Below are 26641 nucleotides of genomic sequence, written 5' to 3' on the forward strand. Positions count from 1 at the left end.
CAGGGAAGCAGGCAGGAGGCCTCGGTTCCCCGCCACCTGGGCCCCCCACACATGTGCCTGCATGTCCTCCAGACCCGGCAGCTAACTCCCCCCAGAGGATGCTCCCCAACAACCAGGGGTCATGTGGCATCTCTTCTGCTTCATCTTGTCATTCGAATCGATGGCTCAGTCCAGGCCACCCTCCAAGGGGAGGCAGGAGGCTCCACCTCCTGAAGGGAGGAGGAGCTAAGAATTTGGGGACAAATTGCAAAGCCACTCCAGTATGAGGTTGGGTGTGGTCAGGTTAATGCTTCGAAGGGGATCTCGCCGCGGGGACACGTCCTCGTCTGCCATGTGTCTGTTTCATTCCACAAGCTCCCCGTGGGACCCTTGCACACAGTCCCCACCCATGATGGTTTGATTGACAGTCTTTCACCCTTACTGTGGGGTGACAGTGGCTTCCATTCAGTAGGAACAGCGCTGAGAACCTGGTTCTTCCCCAGCTACCAGGCAGGTGCAGGCTCCCAGCTGGGAGAGCAGAAGCTCTGCTGGGCCATGGGGCCCGGTAGGTGGCGAACCGATGTCCTTTCAACTTAGCATATTTTCTGGTGACGGGCTATCAGGACGGACCCCATCACAACAGAGGAACATCTGTATTGTCCATTTGACAACCAGGGAAACTGAGGCAGTGGGTGGCAGAGCCGGGGTTGGAGCCCCACCCTCTGTCGGCCTGGCAGGACAGCAGTGAGCCCGGCTGCTTCTGCTGTGGCCTTCACAGCATCTCCCTGCCCAGGGGCCTGGGGACACCTGAGAAGCTATAGGAATCATGCAGCCCCTGCAAAGGCCGTCTCACCCTGCCGGGGCGCAGCTGGCACCAGGGGCCACCGTCAGGTTCCGTGCTAAGGATTGAGGGTGGGGAAGGGGATGGATCCCCAGGACAGACTGGGCAAGTTACCACAGCTGGCGCTTCCAGCAGGGTGACAGGGAGACTGGGTGAGCCCCAGAGTGTGACATTCAGGCCAGCGGTCAACTTGAAGGGGACCCTGGAGACAGTCCCTTAGCAGAGCAGGTGGCAAAGCCAGGGATCTTGGAGTGAGGCTCACCTGTGGTCCAACTCTGCATCTCCATGCTGTGTGCCCTTGGGCAGTCCCTAAACTTCTCTGTTTCCACAACTACCACGGAGGCAGCCATATCCCTGGACCCCTCCTTGTGCTCCCCATACCCAAAGGTCAGTGCCTCTGTGGGGACACTGTGGTGTGTATCTGTCTTCACAGGCAGAAAATCATCACTGGCACTGCGCCGTCCCATGCAGTAGCCACCGGCCACATGTGGCTACTTACGTTCCAGTTTAAATTAATTAACATGAAATAAAATTTAAAATGCACTTGCTCAGTCGCACTGGTCGTATTTCAAGTCCTCAATAGCCACACGTGACGTAGAGGCTGCCCTCCTCCTGCAGGATGGATGGATCCACCACTGCACAGAGTTCTGTTGGCCAGCCAGACCCAGCACCGCACTGAAATGCAGAAGGAATGCAGCAAAAATGCAGGAACATGGGTCGGGGCGTGGCTCGGCGGTGGGCGTGGCTCGGCGGTGGGCGTGGCTCGGCGGCACGCGCTCACCTGGCATGTGCCAGGCCCCGGGTTACATCCCCAGCCGCCAAAAGAGGAAGGAAGGAGGAAGAAGTGGGTGGGGAGAGGGGAGGAAAGAGGAGGAGTAAGGAGAACGAGGTAAGAGACACGGGTGAAGTTAATTTTTTTTTTTTTGGTACCGGGGACTGAACTCAGGGGCATTCGACCACTGAGCCACATCCCCAGCCCTATTTTGTAGTTTATTTAGGGACAGGGTCTGGCTGAGTTGCTTAGTGCCTCGCTATTGCTGAGGCTAGCTTTGAACTCATGATCCTCCTGTCTCAGCTTCCTGAGCCGCTGGGATTACAGGCCTGTGCCACCGCACCTGGTTATGGTGAAGTTAATTTTAATGATGTGTTTTTTTTTAATCTAGGGATATAGTTATCCCTAATGATATTCCAACAGCGTACCAAAACCTCACAGGATATTTTACTTTTTTTTTTTTTTTTTTTTTTGCATTTGTTTGTATTACTAAACCCTTGAAATGCAGCATGTATTCTTATTTTACATTTGGGGCACATCAGACTAGCATATTTCAAGTGCCCAATTGCCATATCCCAGCCCATTCACATTTTTGTTTTGAGACGGAATCTTGCTCATTTGCCCAGGCTGGGCTTGAACTTGGATCCTCCTGCTTCAGCCTCACTAGTCGCTGGGATTACAGGTGTGGCTGCCACGTAGTACATGGCAGGCCTGAGTTGATTCTCCCAGGGCAGGGGCCCTCCCCACCCCTCCCACCACCTGCCTAAGGACAGCCCCTCCCCTGCCCCTGCACTTGATCCAGAGCTGTCTGTCTGTCTGTCTGAGCTTTCCTCTGTGGCCAGACAGGTGTGCCATTTCTCAGCCCTGCATGCCCCAGGGCCTAGCTGAGCACAGGACTCCCTGGCAGACACTTTCAGTGAGGAGACAGTTGACAGCTCAAAAATCAGTTCCCCTCTGATGGATGGTGGGCAGGTAGGGAAGAAAGTTCTGGACTGGGAGACCCTAGACCTGCTAATACTTCTGTCTGCTGCCTTGGGTGGGTTACTTTCCTTCTCTGGGTCTCAGTTTCCCACCTGGAAAATGGGTGAGCCAAACCTGATGAACACCAGGGCCCTTGTGTGGCATCTGAGGAGGGAGCACCCTGGATATGGCCTCGTGCCATGAATATTCACCCATGAAATGGGTGCTTTCCTGCCGCACCTGGATCACAGCTGTGGAGAGCTCCCACCAGCTCCCACGTGCACAGAACTCAGAACAGCTCCCGGCTCCCAGTTTGCTGATATGATCATTATTATTTTGTTGTGATACATGGTTGGCCCCCTCTCCATTGGCTCAGTGCCTTTAGATTCAACCAAACTTGGATCAAAAATAATTGGAAAATTATTGCATCTGTATTGAACACATATAGACATTTTTCTTGTCGGTTTTCCCTGAACAGTACAACAATCGTGCACGCCACGGGTGCCCTGTCTCAGGTGCTGTAAGGACCTAGAGAGGGTTTAAAGTCCACAGAGCATATGTGGGGCTCACAGGTGAGACCACGCCTTTCCAGATGACAGGCTCCAGGGCTGCAGGTCTTGCTGTTCTCAGGGATCCTGGAGCCGATCCCCTGTGGACACCAAGGGATGACCGTTTATAAAACTTGCTGTTGTATTGTTATATCATTCCCGCTAATGCTATTGTTATAATCTGGCATGAACTATTGTTACATTCAGTCTACATGAGGCCACCAGAAGAGGCAGCCTTGGCCTCCTGCATTGAGCAGAGCTGCAGGCATCCGGGGACTTTATTTGACTTGATGTTCATATCAACTCCCCCCATTTCACAGATGAGGAGACCAAGGCTTGGCAGGGCAAAGCCACTCACTCAGGGTCACACAGCCAGCAGGCGGCAGAGCAGGGATTGCAGCACAGTGGTGATTCCCCAGGTGACGCCCTTTCTTCCGTGTCTCACTGTCTTGGAGGAGAACTAAGCCTGCATCCTGTGGCTGGGCTACCTTTGCCTGGCCCTCTCCAAATCCCCTCTGCTGGGAAAACCTACCCCACTGGCTCCCTCTAGAAGTTCTAGATGCAGGCTGGATCCTGTTAATCAAGGTCCCCCCAAGTGCCTGCCACGCCCTGGACTGGAGGAAGGAGGCCACTCCAGCTGTGGTCTTGGCCAAGCGTTTCTGGACAGGACTTCATGGCGGTGAGAACAACCAGGAACTCAGAAAGCTCCATCCAGAGCCTCATTTGCATAATCCCCACAATCCAATGCAGACTAGCTTCCCTTTGTGATAGTAATTAAGTGGAGGAAACTGTCCTGGGCAAGGAGAACCTGCTCTGGCTGGCTCTCCTTCCTCCACCACCGTCCCCTCCTGTCAATTCTACTGCTTCGCCCCTCCCAAATAGATCATGGGAATGGTGCAGAACCAGAATTCAGGAGCAGGAGCTTGGAACCTCTACCCGAGTGTCCCCTGCCTCCCGTGTCCTCCTAGGGGCTGCCAGGGCCCCTGGAGCTACTGGAGGAAGACCTGCCCTACTCAGAAGCCAGGGATCAGTGAGGGCTAAATGTTCGCACGTGTGATAAAACATGCCATTTGCATTTTAAAATTAATCCTAGAGAAAAATAATAGACTATTAGTTAATAGGTGCGACTGACAAGCTGGCTGCTTTCCAGGTCCTTCTCAGAGTGCTGGGCTCTGCCCAGCCTGCGAGAAGGTCCTAGAAAAATGAGGACCTCCCCCCCGTCTCCTTGGACTCCCCTTGGGCTCCTTGTCCTAGACTCCTAATCGGAAGTCCCAGGCCACCTGCCAGTTCCCCTCCATAACCTGTAGAACGTCTCACCACTATGGTCCACTGACCAGCTGTGTGACCTTGAGAAAGTCACTTTCCTTCCCTGAGACTCAGTTTCTCCATTCATCAAATGAGCGGGGAGGAGAAGCTATGCAGGCTCTTCTGAATCCAAAGATTCTGAGGTTCTGTCTCATTATCGGACACCTGGACTGGAGATCTGCTGGGGTGCAGTTGGCCTCAGTGTCCTGACCTGCCTCTCCAGGACAGAGCCTGTGCAAGGACAGAGGGGAAGGCTGCGACGCCTGGGCTCACTCTCCTGTAAGCTCCTTCTCCTCCCCTCATCTTACAACCTTTTCTGTGTCCCAGATGCCTATTCCCATTGGGGTGCGGTGAGGGAAAAGCACCAGGAGATCTGAGTTCTAGTCCCACCCGTGCCCCTGCCCCAGCCACCACGAGACCTTTGGCAGGGCTGCTTCCTCTCTCTCAAGACCTGAAGTCAGCAGGACTTTGGATTGGTCAGGGCCCCTCTGCATGATATGGAAGCCTGGCCAATCTGGGTCTCCCTGAGAGTCAATGGCCAGTGCCAGCTGTCAAGGTGAGCACCCAGGGAATGACCTGCAGAAAGGAAAGGGACACAGAAACCTCGAGCAACCATTTTTGGGGAATAGTGGGGAACGATGAGATGCCTTCTCTAAGAGGTTCGGCACGGCCCCTGGCAGCTCTCGTTATCATATGGCAGTGACTAGGGACACCTTTGATTTTCTCCATGATCACCAATCTCGCTCAGGCCTCCTGAGATTTTTTATGGGTTCCACTTAGTCCTGAGCACAGCGTGGGGCTTCCTGGGTTTGATTGCTGGATGCATTCTTTGGAAAACTCCTGAAAAAATAAATAAAATCCAGAGAATCATCTCAGGTCATGCATCACTGCCTGCTGGAAGCCTGTCTGCCTGTCACCATCCTCTCTCCCATCCTCCCTCCCAGCCATCCACCCATCCATCCATCCACCCATTCACTCACCCATCCATCCATCCATACCCCATCCATTCATGCACCTACCCATCCATCCATCCACCCATCCCCCATCCATTTATCCATCCTTCCCCCATCCATGTACCCACCTATCCATCCATCCACCCACCCACCCACCCACCCACCCATCCATCCATCCATCCCCCATCCATCCATGCATGTACCCATCCATCTACCCACCCACCCATCCATCCATCCCCCATCCCCCATCCATCCCCCACCCCCATCCATCCATGCCCCCATCCATACATCCATCCACCCATCCATCTACACATCCATCTATCCACACATCCATCCATCCACCCACCTATCCATCCATGCACCCACCTATCCATCCACCCACCCACCCATCCATTCCCCATCCACCCACACATCCACCCATCCATCTACACATCCATCCATCCACACATCCATCCATCCACACGTCCATCCATCCATTCCCCCATCCTCCATCCATCCCCCCAGCCATCCCCTCATCCATGCCCATTCATCTTCCCACCGGCTCACCTGCTTGGTAGATGCTTCTGGAAGCCCTCTTGCGTGCTTGGTCCTGTTGGTGGGCCAGCTCTGATCATTGCCCTCCTGCTCCACTCTTTCACCAGACCCTTTCCAGGCAGTGGCTGCTGCAGCTGGTTCTCCAACTTTCCATGCACCACAGTCCTTAGAGGGTGGGATCTGTGCTGCACCTGGCCTTGTGTCCCAACCCCTGTCCAGCTTCACCCTGGTCTTAGGACTCTGCCTGGCAGGGGGCGGCTGTCCTGGCCCTGGAGCTCCCACACTCAGTTTGCCAGCCGGCTCCCCACCCCGCTGCACCTGTTGCCAGGCACCCATCCAAACAGCTTCCCCAACTCCCAGGGAGAGGCAGGCTGGGCAGCAGGCAGCCAGGTAAGACCATAAACCCAGAGCTCCGAGGGCGCCGAGATCAAAGCCCCTGGATCAGGATCGGCAAGCAATTGTGGCAACCTTTCACCTGGGCTCGGCACCGCGTTTACAGAGGAGCCTTTCATCTCCCGACCGTGTCCCCTGCCACAAGGAAACTGAGGCCCAGGAAGTTACACACCGCAAGAGCCACACAGAATGTGGCTGAGTTGGGATTCGATCTCGGTTTTTCCTGATGTTAAATCCAGTGTCTTTTCAACCAGGACACAGCCGGCCACTCTGAACGGCCTTAACCCAGGGATCGGGAGGCCTGGCTCCCAGCCCAGCACTCCTGAGTCTGTTGAGTGACCTTAGCCAAGTCACTTCCTCTCTTGGCCACAGTTTCCTCTGCTGTAAAGCGGGAGGGCTGCCAGGCTCATGCGACGGCCATGAGGATCCAAGCAGATGGTGATGGGAACCGGCTGCACGTTGCAAGCCAGAACCTGCCCACCCTGCCAGGACCCTCGGGCATGAGCTTGAGTCTTTGGCTTCAAAGGCTTGTTCCCGTGGCTCACAGACTCTGGGCAGCCATTTACCCCCCATGTCCAATGCCACGCAGGGTTTTTTCCAACTAGTGGGAGAGAAGTTTTGATTCACTGTAGCAAGTGATGACTCAGTACCCACGTACCAGGCCCCTTGCTGGACTGTGGGATCGGAGGTGAGCAGGATGCAGTCTGGCCTGGGGCCACTTCCCGTCCACAGAGGGTGTGAGCTAGCAGGACAGGGAAACGGACATGTGGAGAGTATTCCCTGGTGGCTGGCGTTTTGAGTGTGTCCGCTCATTCTGCATTCATAGCAGAACTATAAGGACCAGGCCCATTTTGCAGATAAAGAAACTGAGGCTGAAGGAGGCCTAGCAGCCTCTCTGCTCAAGGCCACACAGGGTTTCCACATGTGCCTCCCTGATTCCCAAGCCCATTCTCTTTCCAGTCCACATGTCTGCTTTGCATGAAAAAAGATGAAGAAAATCTAGACATATGCGGTCCTCTCTTTGGGGAGGTGTAGAGAAGACCAGTTGGTCTATGGCTGGATTCCCTGGGGAAGCGGTTTGCGAGCACAGAACCCTGGGAGGATAGGGTGCGGGGCCAGGCCCAGACTGAGAGGCGTGCTGGGAGTTGGGCTGGAACAGAGGGCACCCAGAGGGGGCTGAGGCTGGGGACCGCTGGGTCCTGTCCCCAGGGGCTTGTAGACCCAGTTGGGGGTGGGGGTTGTATTTATGGCAGGGGACGGCAGGGAGCCATTGAAGACTTGATAGGAAAGTGGCTTCACTGGAGAACCAGGGTTTCAGGAAAGCCATCCGGGGGGCTGAGAATGAAGGCCAGAGACCCCGGGGAAGAGGATGCGACCCAGGTCCCTCCCGGCCCCTGCAGCTGGGGTCCTTCTGATGGCAAATGATTTGAGACAGTGAGCGTGAGGCCCAGGGCTCAGCCTCACGACTGGAGGGGGACGTTGTCATTATTCCTGAGGCACAGGAAAAGCGAGTGATCCTGGCACAGGGTGGAGCCGGATTTGAATCCCAACAGTCCAGTCCCCAGAGCCGCAGATCCAGGCCCACCCCACAAGGCTGCTCATGGAGCAGAGTGCCCGCCAGGGAGGGAAGGTGGACACCTAGGACCCCAGCTCCTGCCTCCAGCCACCGCCCCTCAAATGATGCTCCTGGGGCATGCATTAACTTCCTGGACCACCAGGTGGCAGTCAAGAGACCAGCAGCTCTGCACCCCCTACCGGGCCCAGCCTCTTCCAGTTGGACTCACACAGACTCAGCGCTGGTTTCAGACACAGGGTGGTTTACAGGGAACTCTCCACTCCACTCTGGTTACTCTGCTCCACTCTCCCCACGGTCCCTGGGCTTGGAGGAACATCCACTGCAGAGCTGGGTTTGCAGGGGTCTTCGGGTGAAGCTGGAAGGTACCCAAGAGTTCCAGCCCTTCCCTGGAATACTATATAGCCCTAAGCAATGATGGTTTTAACAGGCCAGGCGAATGCTTGTTCTGCACTGCTAGGTGGGAAAAGGATCTGACACAGCACTGTACGTACAGCAGGGTTGTAAACATGTGTGCCTAGAAAAATACCCCGAAGGAACCACAAAATATTAACAGTGGTTCTCAGGCTGGGGAGATAAATGGATGACTTTTATTTTTCTTCTTAATTCTTTTACATCTTCCTCATTTTTGACAAGGAGTATGTGTACTTTTAAGGGAGAACAAACGTTTTCTTGAAAGGGGGAGGACAGATGTTAGCTATGGAGATCAATTTTATTTTTGTTCAAATGTCGCCTCCTCCGGGAAGCCTTCCCCCTTTCTCCAGGCAGAGGCGGTGACTTCCTCTCCTGTGTCCAGGGAGGGTTTGCACAACCTCTGCTAAAGATCACTCTTCACCCCACGGGATAATGATTGCTCTCCGTGTCTCCATCTAGGTACTCAATGTGGTAGCCACCAGTCATACGTGGCTAGTGACCCCTGAAATGTGAGAGATGCAGAAATTAAAAAGCCCATCAGAATTCAAGTACTTAGAATGAAAAAATATAAAAGAGGTCACTAATTACATGTTGAAATGATGTTTGGGATAACTGGGTTAAATATGTTTGAATTAACTCCACCCGTTCCTCTTACTTTCGAGGGTTGCTGGGGATGGAACCCAGGCACCCAGGCACGCCAGGAAGGTGCTCTACCACTGAGCTCCACCCTCAGCGCTCCTGAGCTTTGTTAGCGTGTCTACTCGAAATTTAAGAATTAATACGGACATCATCATACGTCTTTTGGACATATAGTGTCGACCCATGAGCTTCATGAGAGTAGTGTGTGACTCTCCCAGTTAAGGTCCAGAGAGGGAAAGGGTCCTACCTGAGGTCACACAGCAAGGTGGTGGTGGAACTAGAACTTGAGCCGCGTCCATATAAAACCCCTGGCCTGGCACTAGCTGTCCGTGTGGCTGTACGTGTGATGTGACCTACAACTGGCAGGGGCCCCTGTCAGTCCTGCATCTGGGTAGGGAAGGCACTGGGAAAGCCAGAGACTCCTAGAGGTACCCAGCAGGTTCCCGCCTTGGGGCCTTCGTTTTCGGAACCCGTTCCCCTGGGAACCTTCTTCCTAGGTTTGTTGAAGGAATTCCTCACCATCTGGCTCTCAGCCCTCTTGTGCCCCTCCCCTTCGTCCATCACTGCGCCCTCTGCCCATTTTATTATCTTCCTACTTTTATTATCTTGCTAGCACTTCTCACTCTTGTCATTATCTTGTCATTATATAGGTTCCCCGCAGCAGGGCCCTGATGGTCAGTGCACAGCTGGGCGGCCCCGCCTCCCCAGGGCCTGCATGCAAGAGATGCCCCGCTAATGTTTGTCAATCAGATTTGATTGAAAGAGACGTGGACAAGCCAGGTCACTGAAGCCTCTCTCCAGCTGCACCAAAACCCAAACAATATCTGCTGAGTGTCCTTGGGCAAGTACCTTCCCTCTCTGGGTCCCAGTTTCCCCTGGTGAAGCCAGGAGCACCCACCCCCGCCCTGGTGCGGCTGCGGCTGGGCTGTGGGGCTGGCTTGCAGGATAGGCTGGTTGAATTAGCAGGAACGAGCTGATGGGTGTGAACGCTGCTTTGTAAACTGTTAAAGTGTGATTGCAAATGCGGGTAGCTGTTGTCATTAGACAAACGAAGCTCCCAGCAGCCTCTTCCTCTGCAGCCAGGGGACTGGGTCAGGCGCCCTCTGGGCCTGCAGCCCTGGAGTGTCTCTTCCAGGCAGTGCCGGCTGCTCCTGCGGTCTGCAGGGGTGGTAGGAATAATATGTAAATTGGAAGAGATCACAGGAGGGACTGCGCAGGGACAGGCTCCTCGTCCTTCAGGAAACCTCATAAGCAAATGGGCTGGGCAGGAGGGGAGAGGCCCATGTCAATCACAGCTCGTGGAACTGGAGTCTTGAGAGTGGAGAAGGCCAGGTGCACAGAGACAGCCCAAACCCACTGCCAAGGGACCAGGCTGGAAGGGCCTGGCTGGATGGCAAATCCCAGGACCCCAAACAGGGAATAAAGCAACGTTTAAGGGAGAAAAGGAGGGACGATAAGGGAGACTTTATTATTACCATGGCTCTACACGCAGCCAGGTAAAGGCCCAGGATTGATGGCTACTTAACTGTAACTTTCAGTGGTTCACGTTCCTCTTGAGGCCTCAGTTTGCTGACCTGTGAAATGGGATGTGGGGAGTCCAGGAGCTCTGTGTGCCCATGAAGGGCGCAGGGCACCAGTACTGAGTCAGCAGAAGGGGTTGAATCCGAGCGCCAACTTCCTGCATGACCTTGGGCAAGCGATTTATCTGGTCCTGGGTGTCATTAGCTGACAAGGTCAGCACCCACCTCGAAGGGTTGAAAAGATTAAGGGGGCTGGTGGACAAGCAAAGCTCAGCCTCGGGCCTGGTACCAGGTTCTCGACAAATGCTCCTTCCTTTCTTTCTTTCTTTCTTTCTTTCTTCCTTCCTTCCTTCCTTCCTTCCTTCCTTCCTTCCTTCCTTCCTTCCTTCCTTCCTTCCTTCCTTCCTTCCTTCCTTCCTTTCCTTTTGCAGCACTAGGGGCCTCACCCTTGCTAGGCAAGTGCTCTACCACTGAGCTGCATCTCAAGCCCATCTCTGCTGTTCTTATATTGAGTTAAAGAGGGAAGTAGCCACAGGGCTGGAAGGTGTTAACAAGGACTTCAGGGGATAGAAATAAAGTAGAAGAGTTGAATTCACTTGTCACTTAGTAGGTGCTCAATAAATACTTCTGGAGGCCAAATATTTCTTGGGAAGGGGCCAGGCACCTGGATGAGCTGGGTTTGACATTGATAAGTACCACAACTCAGAGCTGCAGGAGACAGGGTCCTGCCCCAAAGCGGGACAAGCTCAGGGTCCCTCAAACCTTGGGTCCCCCAGAAGGCCTGACAAGCAGGAACTGAATATAAAATCCAGCCCCACCCCAGTGAGTCTTGTCCCTGGTGAGGAGTCTGCAGGCTCAAGAGGAGGACTCCCTGTTCTCTGCTCTCCCTGCTCATGCTCATTCCTGCTCCTCTGGGTGGCCTTCCAAGATGACCCCCATTTCAGGTAGAGCCTCAAAGGATGACCCTATTTTTCAAACCAAAGTCTGTGGTGCCATTTTCTTGGTATGGACTGTTGGGCAGGGATTGCTGGGACATTTTGATAATCTGTGTGACAAAGGGGTAGAAGTCTGGGTGGCACAGTTGGGCTTTGACAGACTGTCCCTCCACTGGCACTTCGCACCCAGCCCACGGTGGGAAGCTCCTGGTGGACGCTGGCTTGTTGGGAGTGCTGCTCCCAAGGGCCAGGCCCCCTGCAGCGCGCCCACCACCCGGCCTCAGCGCAGCCTGCTAATGATGACGGTGATGAAGACTGTCAGAGTGGGCCGGGCCCACGGAAATGGAACGAGGGGTCGTGTCCTCCCTGAAGGGACACCGTGCACTAAACCGTGGCTGCCAGACGGGTCCATTCCACAGCGTGGGGTGGACTGGGCTGTGCTCAGATACCCCCGTGGGCCGCCTCCGCCCTTCGGCGCTCAGGCCGCAATGGGAACAAGATCAACAGAGAAGGAGAAATACAATGTACAGATAGAAGGGTCTGCAGGGAGGGGCTGGTGGGCTCGCTCACAACAAGGCAGGGATGGGAGGCCTGGGGTCTGCCTGCCAGAGCCCGCCCCGCCCCTGCCCAGTGAACCCCCCAGGCCCGCTGGTTAGCGCCAAGGCCCACTCTCCCCGTCGGAGGCCCCAGCCCAGCCCCAGCGCCTGGGAAAGCCGCCTGTTTTGTTCCCAGCTCCCCGCACCCCCTCTTTTTTTCTCATTCATTGCAGTTCGGTCCCTTTCGAAGCCGCAGGGACCCGGGTGGCAGGGCCGAGGCGAGGGGGTGGCACTCCCAGCCCTGACAGGTAGGGCCGGCCCCCGCTTTGGGCAGCCCCTTCCCCCGCCCTCCCCCCGGGTCCCCTCTCCCTGCCCCTGTCAGCCGCGCCAGACGCTCTCCGGCTTTGCAGCATTCAATAAAAATTGAGAAACATTTGGGCTGAAATCGCTGCTTTATCTGGAGGAGCCACAGCGCCGGGAGAGACCACTGCTGCGCGGGGGGAACCCGGGGTCCCGCTCACCCCGGCGCGCGGGGTCGCCGCGCCCCCGCGCCCGCGCGGCCCGGGGGTGGCCCTGCGGACTCCGGGGGCCGGGCTCGGGGCGGCGCGCGGCCGGCCGGGGCGCGGGGCGCGTGCAGGGGGCGGCGGCCGGGCCGGGCTCCCCCCGCGCCCGCGGCTCAGGTGGGCCGTGCCCAGCGCTGGCGGAGCCCGGGTCCCCGTTCTGCCCGGGCTGGATGGCTCATTCTGCTGGCTGCGCGGTGGCGGCGGCTGTGTGTGCGCCGCGCCTCGCCGCTCCCCCCGGCCCCCCGAGCCCGGGGCGCGCGCTCCCGCCCGGGCCGCCCGGGCCCCGCGGCGCCGCGGCCCGAGGCGCCGGGAAGCGCAGCCATGGCCCTGCGGAGGCTGGGGGCCGCGCTGCTGCTGCTGCCGCTGCTCGCCGCCGTGGAAGGTGAGCGGCGGGCGCGCGGTGGGGGCGGGGAGGGCCGGCACGGCGGCCCCGGCGCCCACCTCCGCCCGCGGCCCGCAAAGTTTGCCCCGGGGCGGGCGCCGGGCGCAGGTGGCCGCGGGGAGGTGTGTCCGGCCGCGCGGGAGACGCGGGCCCCGGGGCGCCCGGGAAGCGGCGGGCGCTGATTGACTGTGCCAGGAGGAGGCGAAGGGACCATCTTGCCGCGGCTTTGTAGCCAGCCGGGCGAGCGCCGCCCAGGGCCTGGGGCTGCCCACGCGCGCCCGCCGCCGGCCCCGCAGCCCCTCGCGCCCGCCCGGCCTGGCTCGGCACCGGGTGGAGGGCGCGGGCCGGGGCCGCGGCGCGCAGCCGGGGCTGCAAAGTTTGGCAGGCAGCGGAGGGAGGGAGGCTCCGCGCTGGCCCGGGTGGGGGCCCCGGGTCCGCGCCCCCGGAATGGGGCCCGGCGACCGGAGAGCGGGGAGCGGCGGAGTGCAAGCGAGCGCGCCAGCCCCGCGCCCGTGCCTGCCCATCGCCCGCGGCGTACAATGGGGTCCCCTCCCCGGGAGGACTGCGCGGGGGATGGGTCCGTGGGCATCTCTCCGCCGCGCGGGGTCTCCGGGCACCCCCCGCCGGCCACCGCCCCGCGGGGTGGCGGGGCTCAGCGTGGTGGCAGGAGCCCCGGGAACTCTCCAGCTGCCATCAGGGCTGGACCAGATGCCCGTGCCATGTGTTGGCCTTGGCCAGGGTCGGCTGGCCCTCTCCCCGTGGCCTCCGGTGTTGGTACCACCCGACCCCCAGGGGGGCAGGGGTGGCTGCCGGGCCTCCCCGGCCTGCTGGCTCTGGAGGGAAAGTTGTTAGTGGGGTCTGGGCGTGTCCACCAGGAACGGCCGAGCTTGTAGGGCAGCAATGGATCCGAATAATGGTTCTCATGTGCACTGCGCTTTACAGTTTTCAAGCCGCTTTACAGTTTATGAAGTACTTTGCACTGTACAGAGCGCTCTGTGGTTTACAACGTGCTGCGCTGTTGACAAGGTACTTTAAGCTTTACAAAGTGCCTTCCCACCCGCAATTGTGTTGAATCCTTCAAAGTAAGTCTGCCGCGGAGCCAGCTGGGTATGCCTCCTACTCCTTGTGACCGAATGGAGAAACTGAGGCTCAGAAAAGGGCAGAGTCTCTCCGAGCTGCTGGGGAAAAAATAGAAGGGGATCTGAGGTCTTTGAGGAGGACTCACTTTTCCCTGGGTTTTCTTGTTCCTAGTGGGTGACCCCTTCCAGAATTCTGCCCCAGAGGCTGAGGGGTGAGGCATATTGACCCTCTGCTTGGCCACTCAGGTGATGGGCCCTTCCCCTATGCAGTGGAAACTGCCCTGGTCAGACCTGGCATGGAGGTCACAGCCTCTGGGGGTGGCCTGCTGGGGGGCCCCGTGCTATAACTTTACTTTCAGTAATGAGCACTTTAGTGGCCACAGTCAGGGGGTGGGAGGGTGTCCCTGGATGGCAGCCACGGTTTCTGGCACGGAGGCAGCTGTCCTCTGGCTCCTGGAGGATTTGGTGGCTGCCTGTGGTTTCCCAGAGTGGGGCTGCTAGGCATCGAGGTGCCACGGGCCCTGGGTGTGGAAGGGTAGCCCTGGGGCCCGGCTGCTGGCCGGAGCTCCCTGGAATACGGCTGAGGTACCACTTACTAACTCTGGCTTTGGGGAGATGACTCATGCGCTGGCCGGCTGTACGTTGGGATGTTTACGGTATTATGGGAGCTTGGCATAAATATTGCTATTTAGGTTGCAGTCGGCGGTGCTGGAGGGGAAGAAAATTGGCCTCTCTGGTGTTGGAAGAGGCCTGGGTGTGTTTTTAATTACTGTGGGGTAGATGGAAGGGCCACGTCTGTCCAGCCTTGACCCTGGCAGGGGTGGCTGGAATCTGGTGGGCTGCGGCCTGACTACCCTGGCCCCGGACACAGGTCCAGTTGGTGGCTCAGGCCACAGGAGGGTGAGCTGCTAGGTGAAAGGAGGGCTTCAGTGCACCCCAGAACTTGCTTCGGGCATTCCCCTCAACCTCCGGACCCTAAGGAATGTGCTCCACCGGGAGTGAATCCAGAGCCGACCAGATGGATGGGTGCTGGCAGAGGTCAGGGCCCGCTCCTGGTGTACCGTGGGACCCCGCCAGCCCCTTCCCTCCAGGAGCCTGTTTCCCTTGGGTGTGAAAGGGTCCCACCATGTCTTGGGGTCCCCTCCTGTGTGCACATCCGGCTTTCCCTCATCCATCCAACCAGGGCGATCATACTGCCTGTCCGTCTGTCTGATGGAGGGTCTTTAAGGATCAGTCGAGGGCACAGATAGGGAAGAGCCCCCTCTAAGCCCTGGGCATCGCCTTGGTGGAGGGGAAGATGGGTGGGTGGTGCTGCCCACGGCACATCCTGGGGACACCTGCCGCCTTCCCTGGAAGCAGCTCGGCCTGGGGGAATAGGACAGAGGCTTGGGGCCGGGGAGGGCAGCCGTGTGGCGCCCAGCACCCGGAGCCACGTGGCCGCCGCTCCCTTCCCTCGTCCCTCCGCAGCCTCTCAGTCCAGGGCCGGGCCTCCTGCACCCCGGCCCTAGGAAATCCCCAGCTCGGGCCTGCGGAATGTGAGGAGCGGGCGTGGGAGTGTTCGAGAGCGTGTGTGTGTGTGTGTGTGTGTGTCGGGAGGGGATTCCTGGGTTAGGATGTTAAGCTCTCTCCCCCAAACCGTGAGACCCCTCCAAGAAAAACAGAACACGGAACATCTGGAGCCGAGGCTGCGAGAGGGACAGAGGCACCCAGGGGACACATTCAACAGGAGAAGAGGACAGTGGCAGCCCCACCACTAGATGGGATCTAGAGGTCGGGGTCTCCTGGCCTTTCATTTGCTCTCGGGCTGGCGGTGCCCGGCCCCGGGCAGGCAGGGAGACGGGGCGAGCCCACGGGAAGGTGGTTGGCAAGATAGAATGTGTGAAGCGTGTCCCCAGCGCTGCCAGGGGTACATCATGGGCCCCCGGGGCAGCGTGTGGGGTGGGAGAGGGTTATCTCGGCCTTCACGGCCCCGCGCTCCGCCCGTGTCCTCAGCTCTCCCCGCAGCGAGCCTTCCTTCGCCGCCTGGCACACTAACGGGCTGTGCTCCTCCCAGTTGTGCAGCTGGTTGGGATCCGGGGGCTGAGGAGAATTTTGCCTGAAAAAGGAAACAGCAGGTGGGAAGGCAGGGAACGGAGGGTCAGGTGCTCACCTGGCTGTGTCCGAGGTGAGGGGCACTGAGGGCAGCCACGGAGGCGAGACTGAGCCTGAGTGTGCAGGGCACGTCCAGAAAGGCTGGGATAGAAGGCTGAGAAGTTTGGATTTGTGCTGAGGGCAGTAGGGAGCCATTGAAGGCTCTTGAGCCATCGAGGGACCTGACCAGATCTGTATTTGAAAAGATCAGTGACTTCCAGCTCACGGATGTTCAGGTGAGCCAGAGCTGGCCTTGCGTCACTGCAATAAGATGAACTTGCCTGTTCCTGGCTAGACCGAGTTCCCCGAGGGCGGGGACCCATCTGGCACATTCTTGTGCCCACAGTTGTGGTCCCCAGAGCTCTGTTCAAATGCCACCTTCCCAGAGTCCTTCCCACGATTGCCTCATCTTGAACAGACCCAGGTTTGATATTTTCCATCCCACCAGCTCTGGGTGGCTTCGGGGCACCCACTGCCCCCTCAAAGAGTCAGACACCTGTTGGTTCCTTGTTCCATGTACACCTGGGCTGCTAGACTGAACTCCCGGGGAGAAGACCTGCTTGTTGCCATGGTTACCACGTGGCATTGCCAGGGCCTAGAACCGTGCCCAGCCCTGCGGGGGCTCAGGGCCTAGGACGAGACCGGGGACACTGCATGAATCGCTGGCGTGTGGAAGGAGGGAAGGAATGTGTGTCCTGTCATGTTGGCCAGCAGGGAGACGATACAGGGACAAGGATAAGAGACACCTGGCCAGGAAAGTCAAGGAGGGCTTCCTGGAGGGAGACGCCCAGGGGCTTCCAAGCAGGGGTGCAGGGGGTTGTTTGAGGACAGTGAACAGGAGAGCCCAGCCGAGCAGGGGTGCAGATGGCCAGCAGTGTCCTCAGGCGTGGCCGATGGCAGTGGAGGGCCCGCCTGGCTCCTCCCACCCCGTCCCTTCCACCCGTCTCAGGGACCAGGCGACCTTCGTGGATTAATTTGGGGTTGGTGTCCCTTTAATGTTTGTGTCTTCTCCTCGTTTCCGAGGAGGGTGCTTTCAGCCAGGAGCCCTGGGCTCAGAGTGACGATCCAGCTGCTGTCCAGTTCAGAAGGCTCGGTTTGCCCACCCCTTCCTCCGTCTGTGGGATCTCCAGGGTCACCAGCGCCCAGTCTGGTGCTGGGTGGGAGACGGGGTTCTGGGAGTGGTGGGGAGCAGGGGACTGCATGGGGAGGAGAAAGGGGCAGCCTTCGGGGCAGGCAGATCTGGGTTCAAATTCCGGCACCGTGTGCCGTGTGTCCCGAGCCTGGTGCCCTCCTGCCCTGGACTCCACCTCCTTAGGTCCCCAGGGACACCCCGGAGGCCGCCAGCCGCTCAGGCACACGGCCATGTACATGATGTGCTGGTCCCGGTCCCCTTCCTTGGCGCACCCAGGGTGTGTTCTGTGACAGCGGGGTTCTGAACTGGCCTTGGCAGCGTTTGGGTTGTGGGTGACCAATCGGCCCTCAGCATCTCCCCCAGCCCCACCACAGGCTCCCGGCTTCCCCAGCCTGGGGACGGTGACCCCACACTGTGAGCGGCCTGCTGCCCTCTGCTCTGCCTCAGGACCACCCTGGGCACCGCTGAGGTTCTTAGGCCAGGGCGGCTCTCCCGGGGACCCTGGATCCGGGGCTCTCTGACCACCCTGAGATCACAGGCAGCAGAGGATGCTGAGGTGGGTTTTCCAGGTGGGCGTTCTGGGACCGGAAGATTCTCAACACCATCGCCAGGACCCCAGGCTGCCCCCGGGCCCCTGAAGTCCTGAGTGAGCCCTCACTGCCCCCTGCCCTGCTGTGGCCCCTCCCTCCGGCAGTTGTCCTTGGGCCCCTGGCCCCTTCCTCCAGGTGGGTGGGTCTCAGCCCAGGTAGTGAGTGGTCAGCTGCACCTGCCCAGAGCCCGCCTGTGAGTTCAGGCCTGAGACCAGGGGTCCCCAGCAGGAGGTGGCGGGTGGCGCTGGCTGGTGGCAGGAGGCTGGGCTGGCCGAGGCGGGGGTCTTGCCCGTGAGGGCGGGTGGGGTACGCATCAGGGCGGGCTCCTGGCCTCCGACCCAGGCCCGGCTCGTCCTGTGGCCTGGCTGGCTCTCTTGACTGGGCCAGAGGGTGGGGACGAGGTGGGGACTCTGTGTTCCCAGCACCCTCTCCAGTCCTTCCACGGGCAGTGGCCTGGGGTAAAGCACAGGACCCCTGGGAGAGGAGGAGGAAGCTTAGGCGGAAACTGGGAAAGACTGAAATGAAGTGAATCAGTCGACGCCGCGCCCGCCTCCTGCGCCGGGGCGTAAAGAGGGCGGCCGTTGGGGGGTGTTTGCAGAGCACCGTCCAGGGTGGGGCGGCCGTTGGAGGCAGCACCTGGAAGCTTCCTGATTGGGATCAGCCTGATAAGCCTGCCTTGTGAGCAAGCATTTTAGGGCCTTTTAAAGCAGCTGCCTTCCGGAGACTAGGGGAGGGGACACCTGTCTCCCCAGTGTCCCTGAGTCACCTGGGGGCTCCCCCCAGGCCACAAAAGCCTGAGTCTGGCTAGGTGACCTTTCCTGAGGCCATCTGCTGCCCCACGTCCTCTGAGGGGGAGATGGCCTGCTCTCTGACCTCTCTGGGCCTCAGTTTCTTCATCTGCAAACTGGATACAGGGCGTGTTGAAGGCTCACGGTGAGGCCGTAGGCAGATCAGATTGCGTCGTGACTCAGATCTCAGCAGCCCCTGCCCCTCCTCTGAAGTCCTCAGCCCTTTTGTTTGGCCCTGGCCACTTTCACTCAATTTCCCTAAGCAGCAGACCCTGAAGTCAGGCCGTCCTTTCTGTGCATCCTCTGACTTGTGACTTACCCTCTCTGAACCTTGGTCCCCTAGTCTCTAAAATGGGGGTGACGGTAGTTTCCAGCTCTTGGGGTGGTTTGGAGGAGCAGATGTGTCGGTCGGAGGAAGACAGGGCTAGGTGCGTGCCTCCGGGCTGGCGCACAAGCACCTAGGGACAGTGGGCCACTGCCCGGTACCAGTGGGAAACTGGGCCCTAGTAGGGGAGGCGGCGCCGTTGGAGAAGGTCCCTTCCCCTCCAGCTCGCCCCCGCTCGTTGCCCTCCATGAAGAAGTCAGGGCCTAGTCGGGAGGACCGGGGCCCATGGCTCTCGTGGGTGAGGGAGAGGCCTGGGCCTGCCCCTGGGTTCCCTGGAGCTCTCCTCTGGGACCCACCCACTTCAGCAGGGGCAGGATCCCGCCTGGCCCAGCGCCTCCAGTGCCCACTCCCGTGCCACATGGGTCCTTGTGCCCGACGTGACTCCAAGGCCACCATCCGCATTGCCCCAGCAGCCCACGCGAGGTGCCCGATTACACCCATTTTCCAGATGAGGGAAACAAGGCTTAGAGAGCGTTCGGCCCAATGACAGAGGAAACGGTGCAGCGGGGATTTGAACCCTGGGCCTGGGCTCAGACTCTGAGCCTGCGCTCTTCACTCTAGCCGCTTCTGGAAGGCGCCTGCCGGCTCAGGGGAGAGGCTTGGCTCTGTGCGGGTCTCCAGGGCAGCCGTCCAGCCTCTGACTCCGTCCACATCCTGAGATAATGTGAGCGGGAGGGTCTGGAACTCACAAACCTGCCATAAAAAGACAATCTCTGTCATAATGGTCAGAATAATGTTGTTGTAACTTAGACAAATCGGGTGTTAACTCATGATGTGGGAAGGGTTCCTCCACAGACAGCCAGGACCAGGGACGGTCACAGGGCTGCCGGCCGCTGCTCTTCCAAGTGCATGAGCTCATCGGGTCTCACAGCAGCCCTGTAGGTGGACGGGAGCCCTGGGGCCCATTTCAGAGACGGGGAAACTGAGGCCTGGGGGAATGATATGATTCGCCCAAAGCGGGTGTCTGGACCAAACTCGAGGGCCAAGGCCAGTCCCAGCCTCCCAGAGATCAGAGAGTCTGTTTGAATTCTTAGCCCTCATTTTGAAATGAAGAGATTTCACAGAAAAATCCTGTTTCTGGCTCCTTGAAAAGTCCTTCAATCTGGCTCTGCGGGGCCCCCGTTCCCATTCGGCCACAGTGGGCTAGAGCTGGAGAGCTGCAGCCACTTCAGGCGGGACGCGTGAGCCGGCCTTGGTGTGGCCGCCGGGCCCCTCGGGTTCAAGTTGCCTCCTGGGGCTGCCCCTGACCGCAACCTGGGCCTCAGCTGCCTCTTCTGTGTAATGAGGGGGTGGGACTCGGTGGCCTTGGGGACTCCTTCCAGCTCCAGGGTCCAGTGCCCAGGACTGGGCCTCAGGCAGGGAGGCGGGGGTTTGGGGAGTGTATCTAGTGCTGTGTCCTAAGCCACCCCAAAACCTTCTGGCTTCCGACAACAATTTAGTGGTTCTCCCGATTCAGCGGGGTGGCTGGGCTCCGTGGGGTGTCAGCCAGGGTCACCCAGCAAGGGGCCTGAGCTTGGTCGTGACCCTGTGTGCCGCTCTGTGGCCCTGGCAGGGTCACTGCCTCCGACGCCAGTCTAGACCGGGCTGCCCTCCCCGAGGGCGGCTCTCCCAGGCCGAGGCGGACCTGCAGGACTTCCCTTTGTTTTAGGGTACTGAGGACCGAGCCCAGGGCCCTGCAGGGCTGGGCAAGCCCTTGCCCCTGGGCCACACAGCCAGCCCCTCAGGACTTCCGGAGGGTCTCGCGCTAATGTCACAACCCTCCCCCCGCAGCATTCTGTCATTCAAAGCAAGTCACAAAGCCAGCTCGGATTCATCCGGGGCCTCCTGGTCAGTCTCGAGGGAAGGGACAGACATGGCCCTTGATTTTCTGTCCAGTCCTTCGAGAGAAACCCTGTTTCTCACTCGGTGGCTTCACACATAGAATCGAACGTAGGTAATGGTCCTGGGGCATTGTCGGTTGTCCCCAGGGGCGCCTGTTGGCGGGGGCACCCAGAGCTCCGTCCCCTCCCGCCACGCCCACCCCAGTGCTCCAGACCACGGCTCAAGGGGCAGCGTCGCGCTTGGAGTGGAGCTGAGCGCCCAGCGCAGGGGGACGGGAAGCTGGGCGCTCTGCCTCCCGGTCTGGCACTTACCCCCTTGCCTTCCAGGGCTGTCTGCTGCCCGGGAGGGCAGGGACTCTGGCCTTCCCCTCCTGTCCCATCGCCAGCACCAAGCCTAGTTCACCATGGGCAGGAAATAGGTACGTGTGCGCAAGGGGGCTCCAGGTTAGCGGGAAGGGCAGCCCAGAGGCACGGCGTTCCAGGCTCTGCGTGAGGCGGAGGCCAGAGGAGGAGGCTGGGGGCTGCTGAGGTGGGAGCTGAGGGCTGTGCCAAGGGGCAGCCGGCCCCTCGTTCAGCGGGAGAACCGTGGAGGTGCCGTGGCGGTCATTCTCTGCTGGACCGGCGGCCACCACATGCACAAGGAGGCCTTGGAGAAGAGAAACTTGCACAGGCGTGTGGTGGTCAGCGTGGCGGTCAGCATGGTGGTCAGTGTGGCAGCCAGCGTGACGGTCAGCGTGGCGGTCAGTATGGTGGTCAGCATGGCGGCCAGCGTGGCAGTCAGCGTGGCAATCAGTGTGGCAGTCAGTATGGTGGTCAGCATGGAGGTCAGTGACTGTCAGATCTGCTGGGAACAGTTTGGCCCAGTGTATACAGAGCTTTGTGCCAACAGGGAAGTGGGGTTGCGGGCACTGAGCTCCGGGCGTCACCCCCAAGACGCATGGGGGAGCAGCCTGGGCATCGAGGTTTATGTCCTTAACCCCTGAGCGAGAATGGGGGTTCTACTTGGTGACCAAAGGAAAACCAAGCCCAATGTCACTCTGGTAATAAATGACGAGAGTCCGGGTCAGAGACCCCAGACCCACAAGCTGACCCGGCCGTGGCTGAGTGAGGACAGCAGGTGTTGGTCGGACAGTGGTGTCCCAGGGAGAGCCCACGCCCACCCCAAAGGCGGCAAGAGCCACCCCCGCCTGCCCATTCTCTGGGCGGGACTCGGGGCTGTCCTGCCAGATCTGGTTCGCAGGCGTTGGTGTTTGTGGGGAAATCGATGTGGATAGTCCCGCATTTTATTCTTGAATGCAGTTTGCCCAGACCCAACCCTGTTGGCCGGCTGGATACGGCTCACTGGCCGTTACGAGCTCTGGTGCAGATGTTTGGGGGCAGAGCGGCCGGGTATTGTCATCGCCACTGTGCACTGCGGCTCTGGCAGCAGCGATTCACCTTGGCCACCGTGCTTGTGGCAGCGACTTAGGACACGCCTCAGCCTTGAACTGGGGAGTCCGTCTTCCTGTGACCTCCCACACCGTCCCCGTTGCCCACCCTCCAGAAGAATCCAGGAATGTAAGAGCCACCTGCGGCCTCAGGTGTGAAGGCAGAGGGCACGTCTTCCCTCGGTTTCCTCTTGCTGAGGACGGCTGGTGGGATGGAGCACCTGTCTGGGGAACCATGCCGGGTGGACCTCTGACTCTGACCTGGGGACAGCACCACACTGGCCCCTCAGCTTCCTCAACTGCGGCAGGCCGTTAGGAGAGGCTTCGTGGGAGAAGCGATACGAAGACTCTTCCTCACTTTTGTGGTACTGGGATTGAACCCAGGGCACGTCCCCACAAAGCGGCATCCCCAACCCTTTTAAAAAATCTGGAGACAGGGTTTTGCTATGTTGCAGAGGCTGGCCTTGAACTTGTGATCCTCCGGCCCCAGCCTCCTGAGTTGCTGCGATTACAGGTGTGTCCCATAGCACCTGGCTAAAATCATTCTTAAAGAATAGCCAGGTGGCCCGGCAAGGTGGCACGTGCCTGTAATCCCAGCAGCTCGGGAGAGTTCAAAGCCAAACTGAGCATCAGCAAGGCACTAAGCAACTCAGCGAGACCCTGTCTCTAAATAAATACAACACAGGGCTGGGGAGGTGGCTCCGTGGTTGAGTGCCACGCCTCCCACCCCCACCTCAGCAGAGTTCAATCCCTGGTACCAAAATAAAAAGAAGAAACAGCCAGGTGAGGAAGTGGCGGGTGGACGATCCAGGCCACGAGGACGGCGTGTGCAAAGATCCAGATCAGAGCCCTGCGCGTGTGCGATGTGCCTGGGAGCTGGAGAGAGTCCTGTGTGACAGGGAGCGGGACAGGCCTGCGCTGGGGCGGGGCACAAGCTGCCTGGCCCCAGCAGGGAGAGAGCGTGGGGTCAACGCTCCTATTATGGCGACGACATATGTCCACAGCACCAACTTGTCACTTGGCCTGTGTCCATGGGAAGCCGGAAGGACAAAAAGCATCTGAAATGTGTAAGTGGGGAGAAAGCGGCTTAGTGCACAGTGGGATGTGGCCGCCTGAATGGGCTCCTCCACCTCTCGCGGGCGGCAGGGCCTGGGAACGGCCTCGGCCAGAGCCCGCCGGGCCTTTGGAACCCACGACGGGCCGCGGCCCAGGGCGTCTGCTGGAGTCAGGGCCCTGGCTGGGCCGTGCCCCTGCCTGTCCTGCATTGTCAGCTGTCACTCCCCAAGGCCTCAGATGGCAGCTCCCTGGCTCTCAGGAGAAGTCGAAAGAGCTTCTGAGCTGCCAAGGAGCCCCTGGCACCGGTGCCCCAGCCGGCCCGGAAGCACGCCGTGCCTGCGGAGCTGAGGACTCCTGTGACCGTCCCCTAGCGGAGCTGCAGCTCGACGGGGCTGGGCCCCTTGGCCCAGGGCCCGGAGAGGCAGGCGGTGGGGCGTGGGGTGGCCTGCATTTTGGAGATGGGCAGGACAGTGTTCTAATCCTGGCTCTTGCGCTCAACAGCTGTGCCGCCCGGGTCGGCCACTTCTCCTCCTCCGTTTTAGGTTTTCATCCCAAAATGAGGGAAGCCGCCCCTGCCGAGGGTCTTGGGGAATGAGGGGTGAGTGTGTCCCCCAGACTCCCCGGCCTCCGTGATAACAGGGATGGTAGCAGTAGCAGCAGCAGTGAGTGCCCAGATCGGAGTGTGACAGACAGGCCCATCTAGGGACCAGGACCCTCCAGTTCCCAAGGTCAAAACCAAGGCTTGGGGGGGAACGATCGACCCCGTCACTCGGCCTGGCGTGGCGCAGCCGGAGCCCATGCTCCCTGACTCCAGGAAAGACCGACAAAGAGCTGATCTCGTCATTTCTTCTTAGTATTCACACCTACAGAAAAGTTCAAGGTCGGTAAAACAAACTCATACACCCGTCTTTGACATTCAGCCGTGGGGAACTTTCTTGTCACACTCTCTCTAAACGCGCCTGTGTGTATTTTTTCCCGAACCATTTGGACTTGGGTTGCAAAGAACTCACGTTCACTGGCAATTGACTCCTGTAAGTCTAAGGCCCACTCTCTTTTCTTTTCTTTTTTTGATACTGGGGGTTGAACCCAGGACCCTCTGCCACTAAGCTCCATCCTGCCTACTCATTTTATTCTGCGACAGGGTCTCGCTGAGTTGCCCAGGCTGCCCTCGAGCTGTGGTCCTCCGGCCTCAGCCTCCCGGGTGCCTGCGATTACAGGTGTGCACCACTGCGCCCAGCTGAAGGCCCGGCTGCTTGGCTAGGTTTAGACCGCTGTCCCTGGCACACAGGGGGACGTGAGTCCTGGCAGAGGGGGGCACCTGGCAGTGCCTGCCACTCCCCAACACCCACCCCCGCCCCGTCCACTCTCACTGGAGCTGGGTGAGAACTCTTGTCCTTCTTCATGTCAGAAGAAAAGACTTAGGTCCCGCGGGTGCAGCGGGCTGTGGAGCAGGATGCACCTGCCTCTGCTTGGTGGCCTTGTCACAGGTTGGGGACCTCCTTTCCTCCACGTTCACCTGAACTGCAGCCTCCAGAGCACAGCCCAGGGCAGCTGTGGTGGGACGTGGCCCTTGCTCTTGAGGAAGCGAGGATGGATAATGGTGTCTGGTGGACCTGAGCAGAGGACCAGCTGCGCCACAGCTTGCCGGGGGAACGAGGCCTCTTGCCTTTGCATTTCTCTCTTTTGCTCTCTATTTTTTCGCCGTGGGCCAGGATGGAAGCCAGGCCTTCCCGCGTGCCAGGCAAGTGCTTCACCGCTGAGCTGCATCCGTGGGACCCCCAGAGCCCACCGTGCTCCCCGCTGCTTCAGGTCATGCCCGCCCTCCCCCTGGTGCCCCATCATGTCCTCCCTCTGGCCTCCTCATGCGGCTCATCAGGATCAGACTAGAGCCAGGCCCCATGGTGCACACCTGCATCTCAGTGACCCAGGAGGCTGAGGCAGGAGGATGGCAAGTTCGAGGCCAGCCTCAGCAACTTGGCAAGACTCTGTCTCAAAACAAAAAATAAAAAGGGCCATGGGTGAACTCGGTGGTAGAGCACCCCTGGGTTCAACCCAGTATTGCCCTGCCCCCCAAAACAATGGATCGGCCTTGAGCGTCTGCACCTGTTTGAAGCCATGACCTCTCTCTGATCCCTCCCTCTTCCATCCTTGTGGCCTCTGTGTCCTTTGTGGTATCCTGCATGTCCCTCTTTTCTGTTGCCCAGGTTAGACCATCCCACATACCCAGCCTGCATGCCTGACCTCCTCCCAACCAAGCTGGGACAGCCTCAGTCGCCATGGCTGGAGGGTATCTGGTTAAATGGTTGTGTGAGCAGCTGAGCTGCTGAACAGGGAGGTGGCTGGATGGGTGAGGAGCTGGGTGGAGAGGAGATGATGCCTGGACGGTTGTGGGATGAGGGTGGGATGAATGACAGGCAGGTTGGCACTCAGACGGATGATGCACAGGGAAGGAGGGGGAGGGCAGATTCCACGGAGGGTGTGTAGGTAGGTGGGTGGAGAGATGGACGGGGAGGTGGAGGAGAGGTGGACGGGGAGGTGGAGGAGAGGTGGATGGAGAGGTGGATGGAGAGGTGGGTGGAGAGGTGGATGGAGAGGTGGACGGGGAGGTGGAGGAGAGGTGGATGGAGAGGTGGAGGAGAGGTGGATGGGGAGGTGAATGGAGAGGTGGGTGGAGAGGTGGACGGGGAGGTGGATGGAGAGGTGGATGGAGATGTGAATGGAGAGGTGGATGGGGAGGTGGTGGATGGAGAGGTGGATGGAGAGGTGGGTGGAGATGTGAATGGAGAGTGGATGGAGAGGTGGATGGAGAGGTGGATGGGGAGGGGGAGAGGTGGATGGAGAGGTGGGTGGGAGGTGGATGGAGAGGTGGGTGGAGAGGTGGACAGCGGTGGATGGACGATGACAGGATGCTGTGCGTTTTCCATAGATGTGTGGATAAGTGAACAGAATAAGGAACAAACACCAGCTGGGCGTGGTGGGGCACAGCTGTAATCCCAGCGACTCGGGAATCCGAGGCAGGAGGATTTTGAGTTCAAAGCCAGCCTCAGCAAGCAACAGCAAGGAGCTAAGCAACTCAGTGAGACCCTGTCTCTAAATAAAATACAAAATAGGGCTGGGGGTGTGGCTCAGTGGTGAGTGCCCCCGGGTTCAATCCCTGGTATCAAAAAAAGAAAAAGAAAAAGAAAGAAAGAACCAACACCGAAACCCGGAGCGTTCCTCGGCCCTTTCCCTCTGTACCTGGACTGTCCCTCCTCCTCATTCCCGCTTCTGGCCCTGGAAGGAGCTGGCAAACGGCACACTCCCCAGGTCTGGAGAAACCTTCTGAGATGTCGACTGTGGATCTGCCGAAGTCCCTGTGCTGGCAGTTCAGGAGACGCTGGCCCCCAG

The 26641-nt window shown here is 59.2% G+C and overlaps 2 protein-coding genes across 4 annotated transcripts in view; both read left to right on the forward strand.

The window, feature by feature from the left end:
- The window catches only part of EPHA8 (EPH receptor A8), a 165114-nt gene that overhangs the window by 99929 nt on the left and 38544 nt on the right, over positions 1 to 26641 (forward strand). The gene's annotated exons all lie outside the window — the stretch shown is intronic.
- Positions 12627 to 26641, forward strand: part of EPHB2 (EPH receptor B2) — a 147599-nt gene continuing 133584 nt past the window's right edge. For all 3 annotated transcript variants that reach the window (XM_079100325.1, XM_079100323.1, XM_079100324.1), the window contains exon 1: positions 12627 to 12847. In XM_079100325.1, the coding sequence (XP_078956451.1) occupies positions 12787 to 12847 (61 nt within the window). In that variant the 5' untranslated portion in view covers positions 12627 to 12786. The remainder of the gene's footprint in view (positions 12848 to 26641) is intronic.

Source organism: Sciurus vulgaris (genome assembly GCF_902686455.1).
Source record: "Sciurus vulgaris genome assembly, chromosome: 1".
Classification (NCBI taxonomy): domain Eukaryota; kingdom Metazoa; phylum Chordata; class Mammalia; order Rodentia; family Sciuridae; genus Sciurus; species Sciurus vulgaris.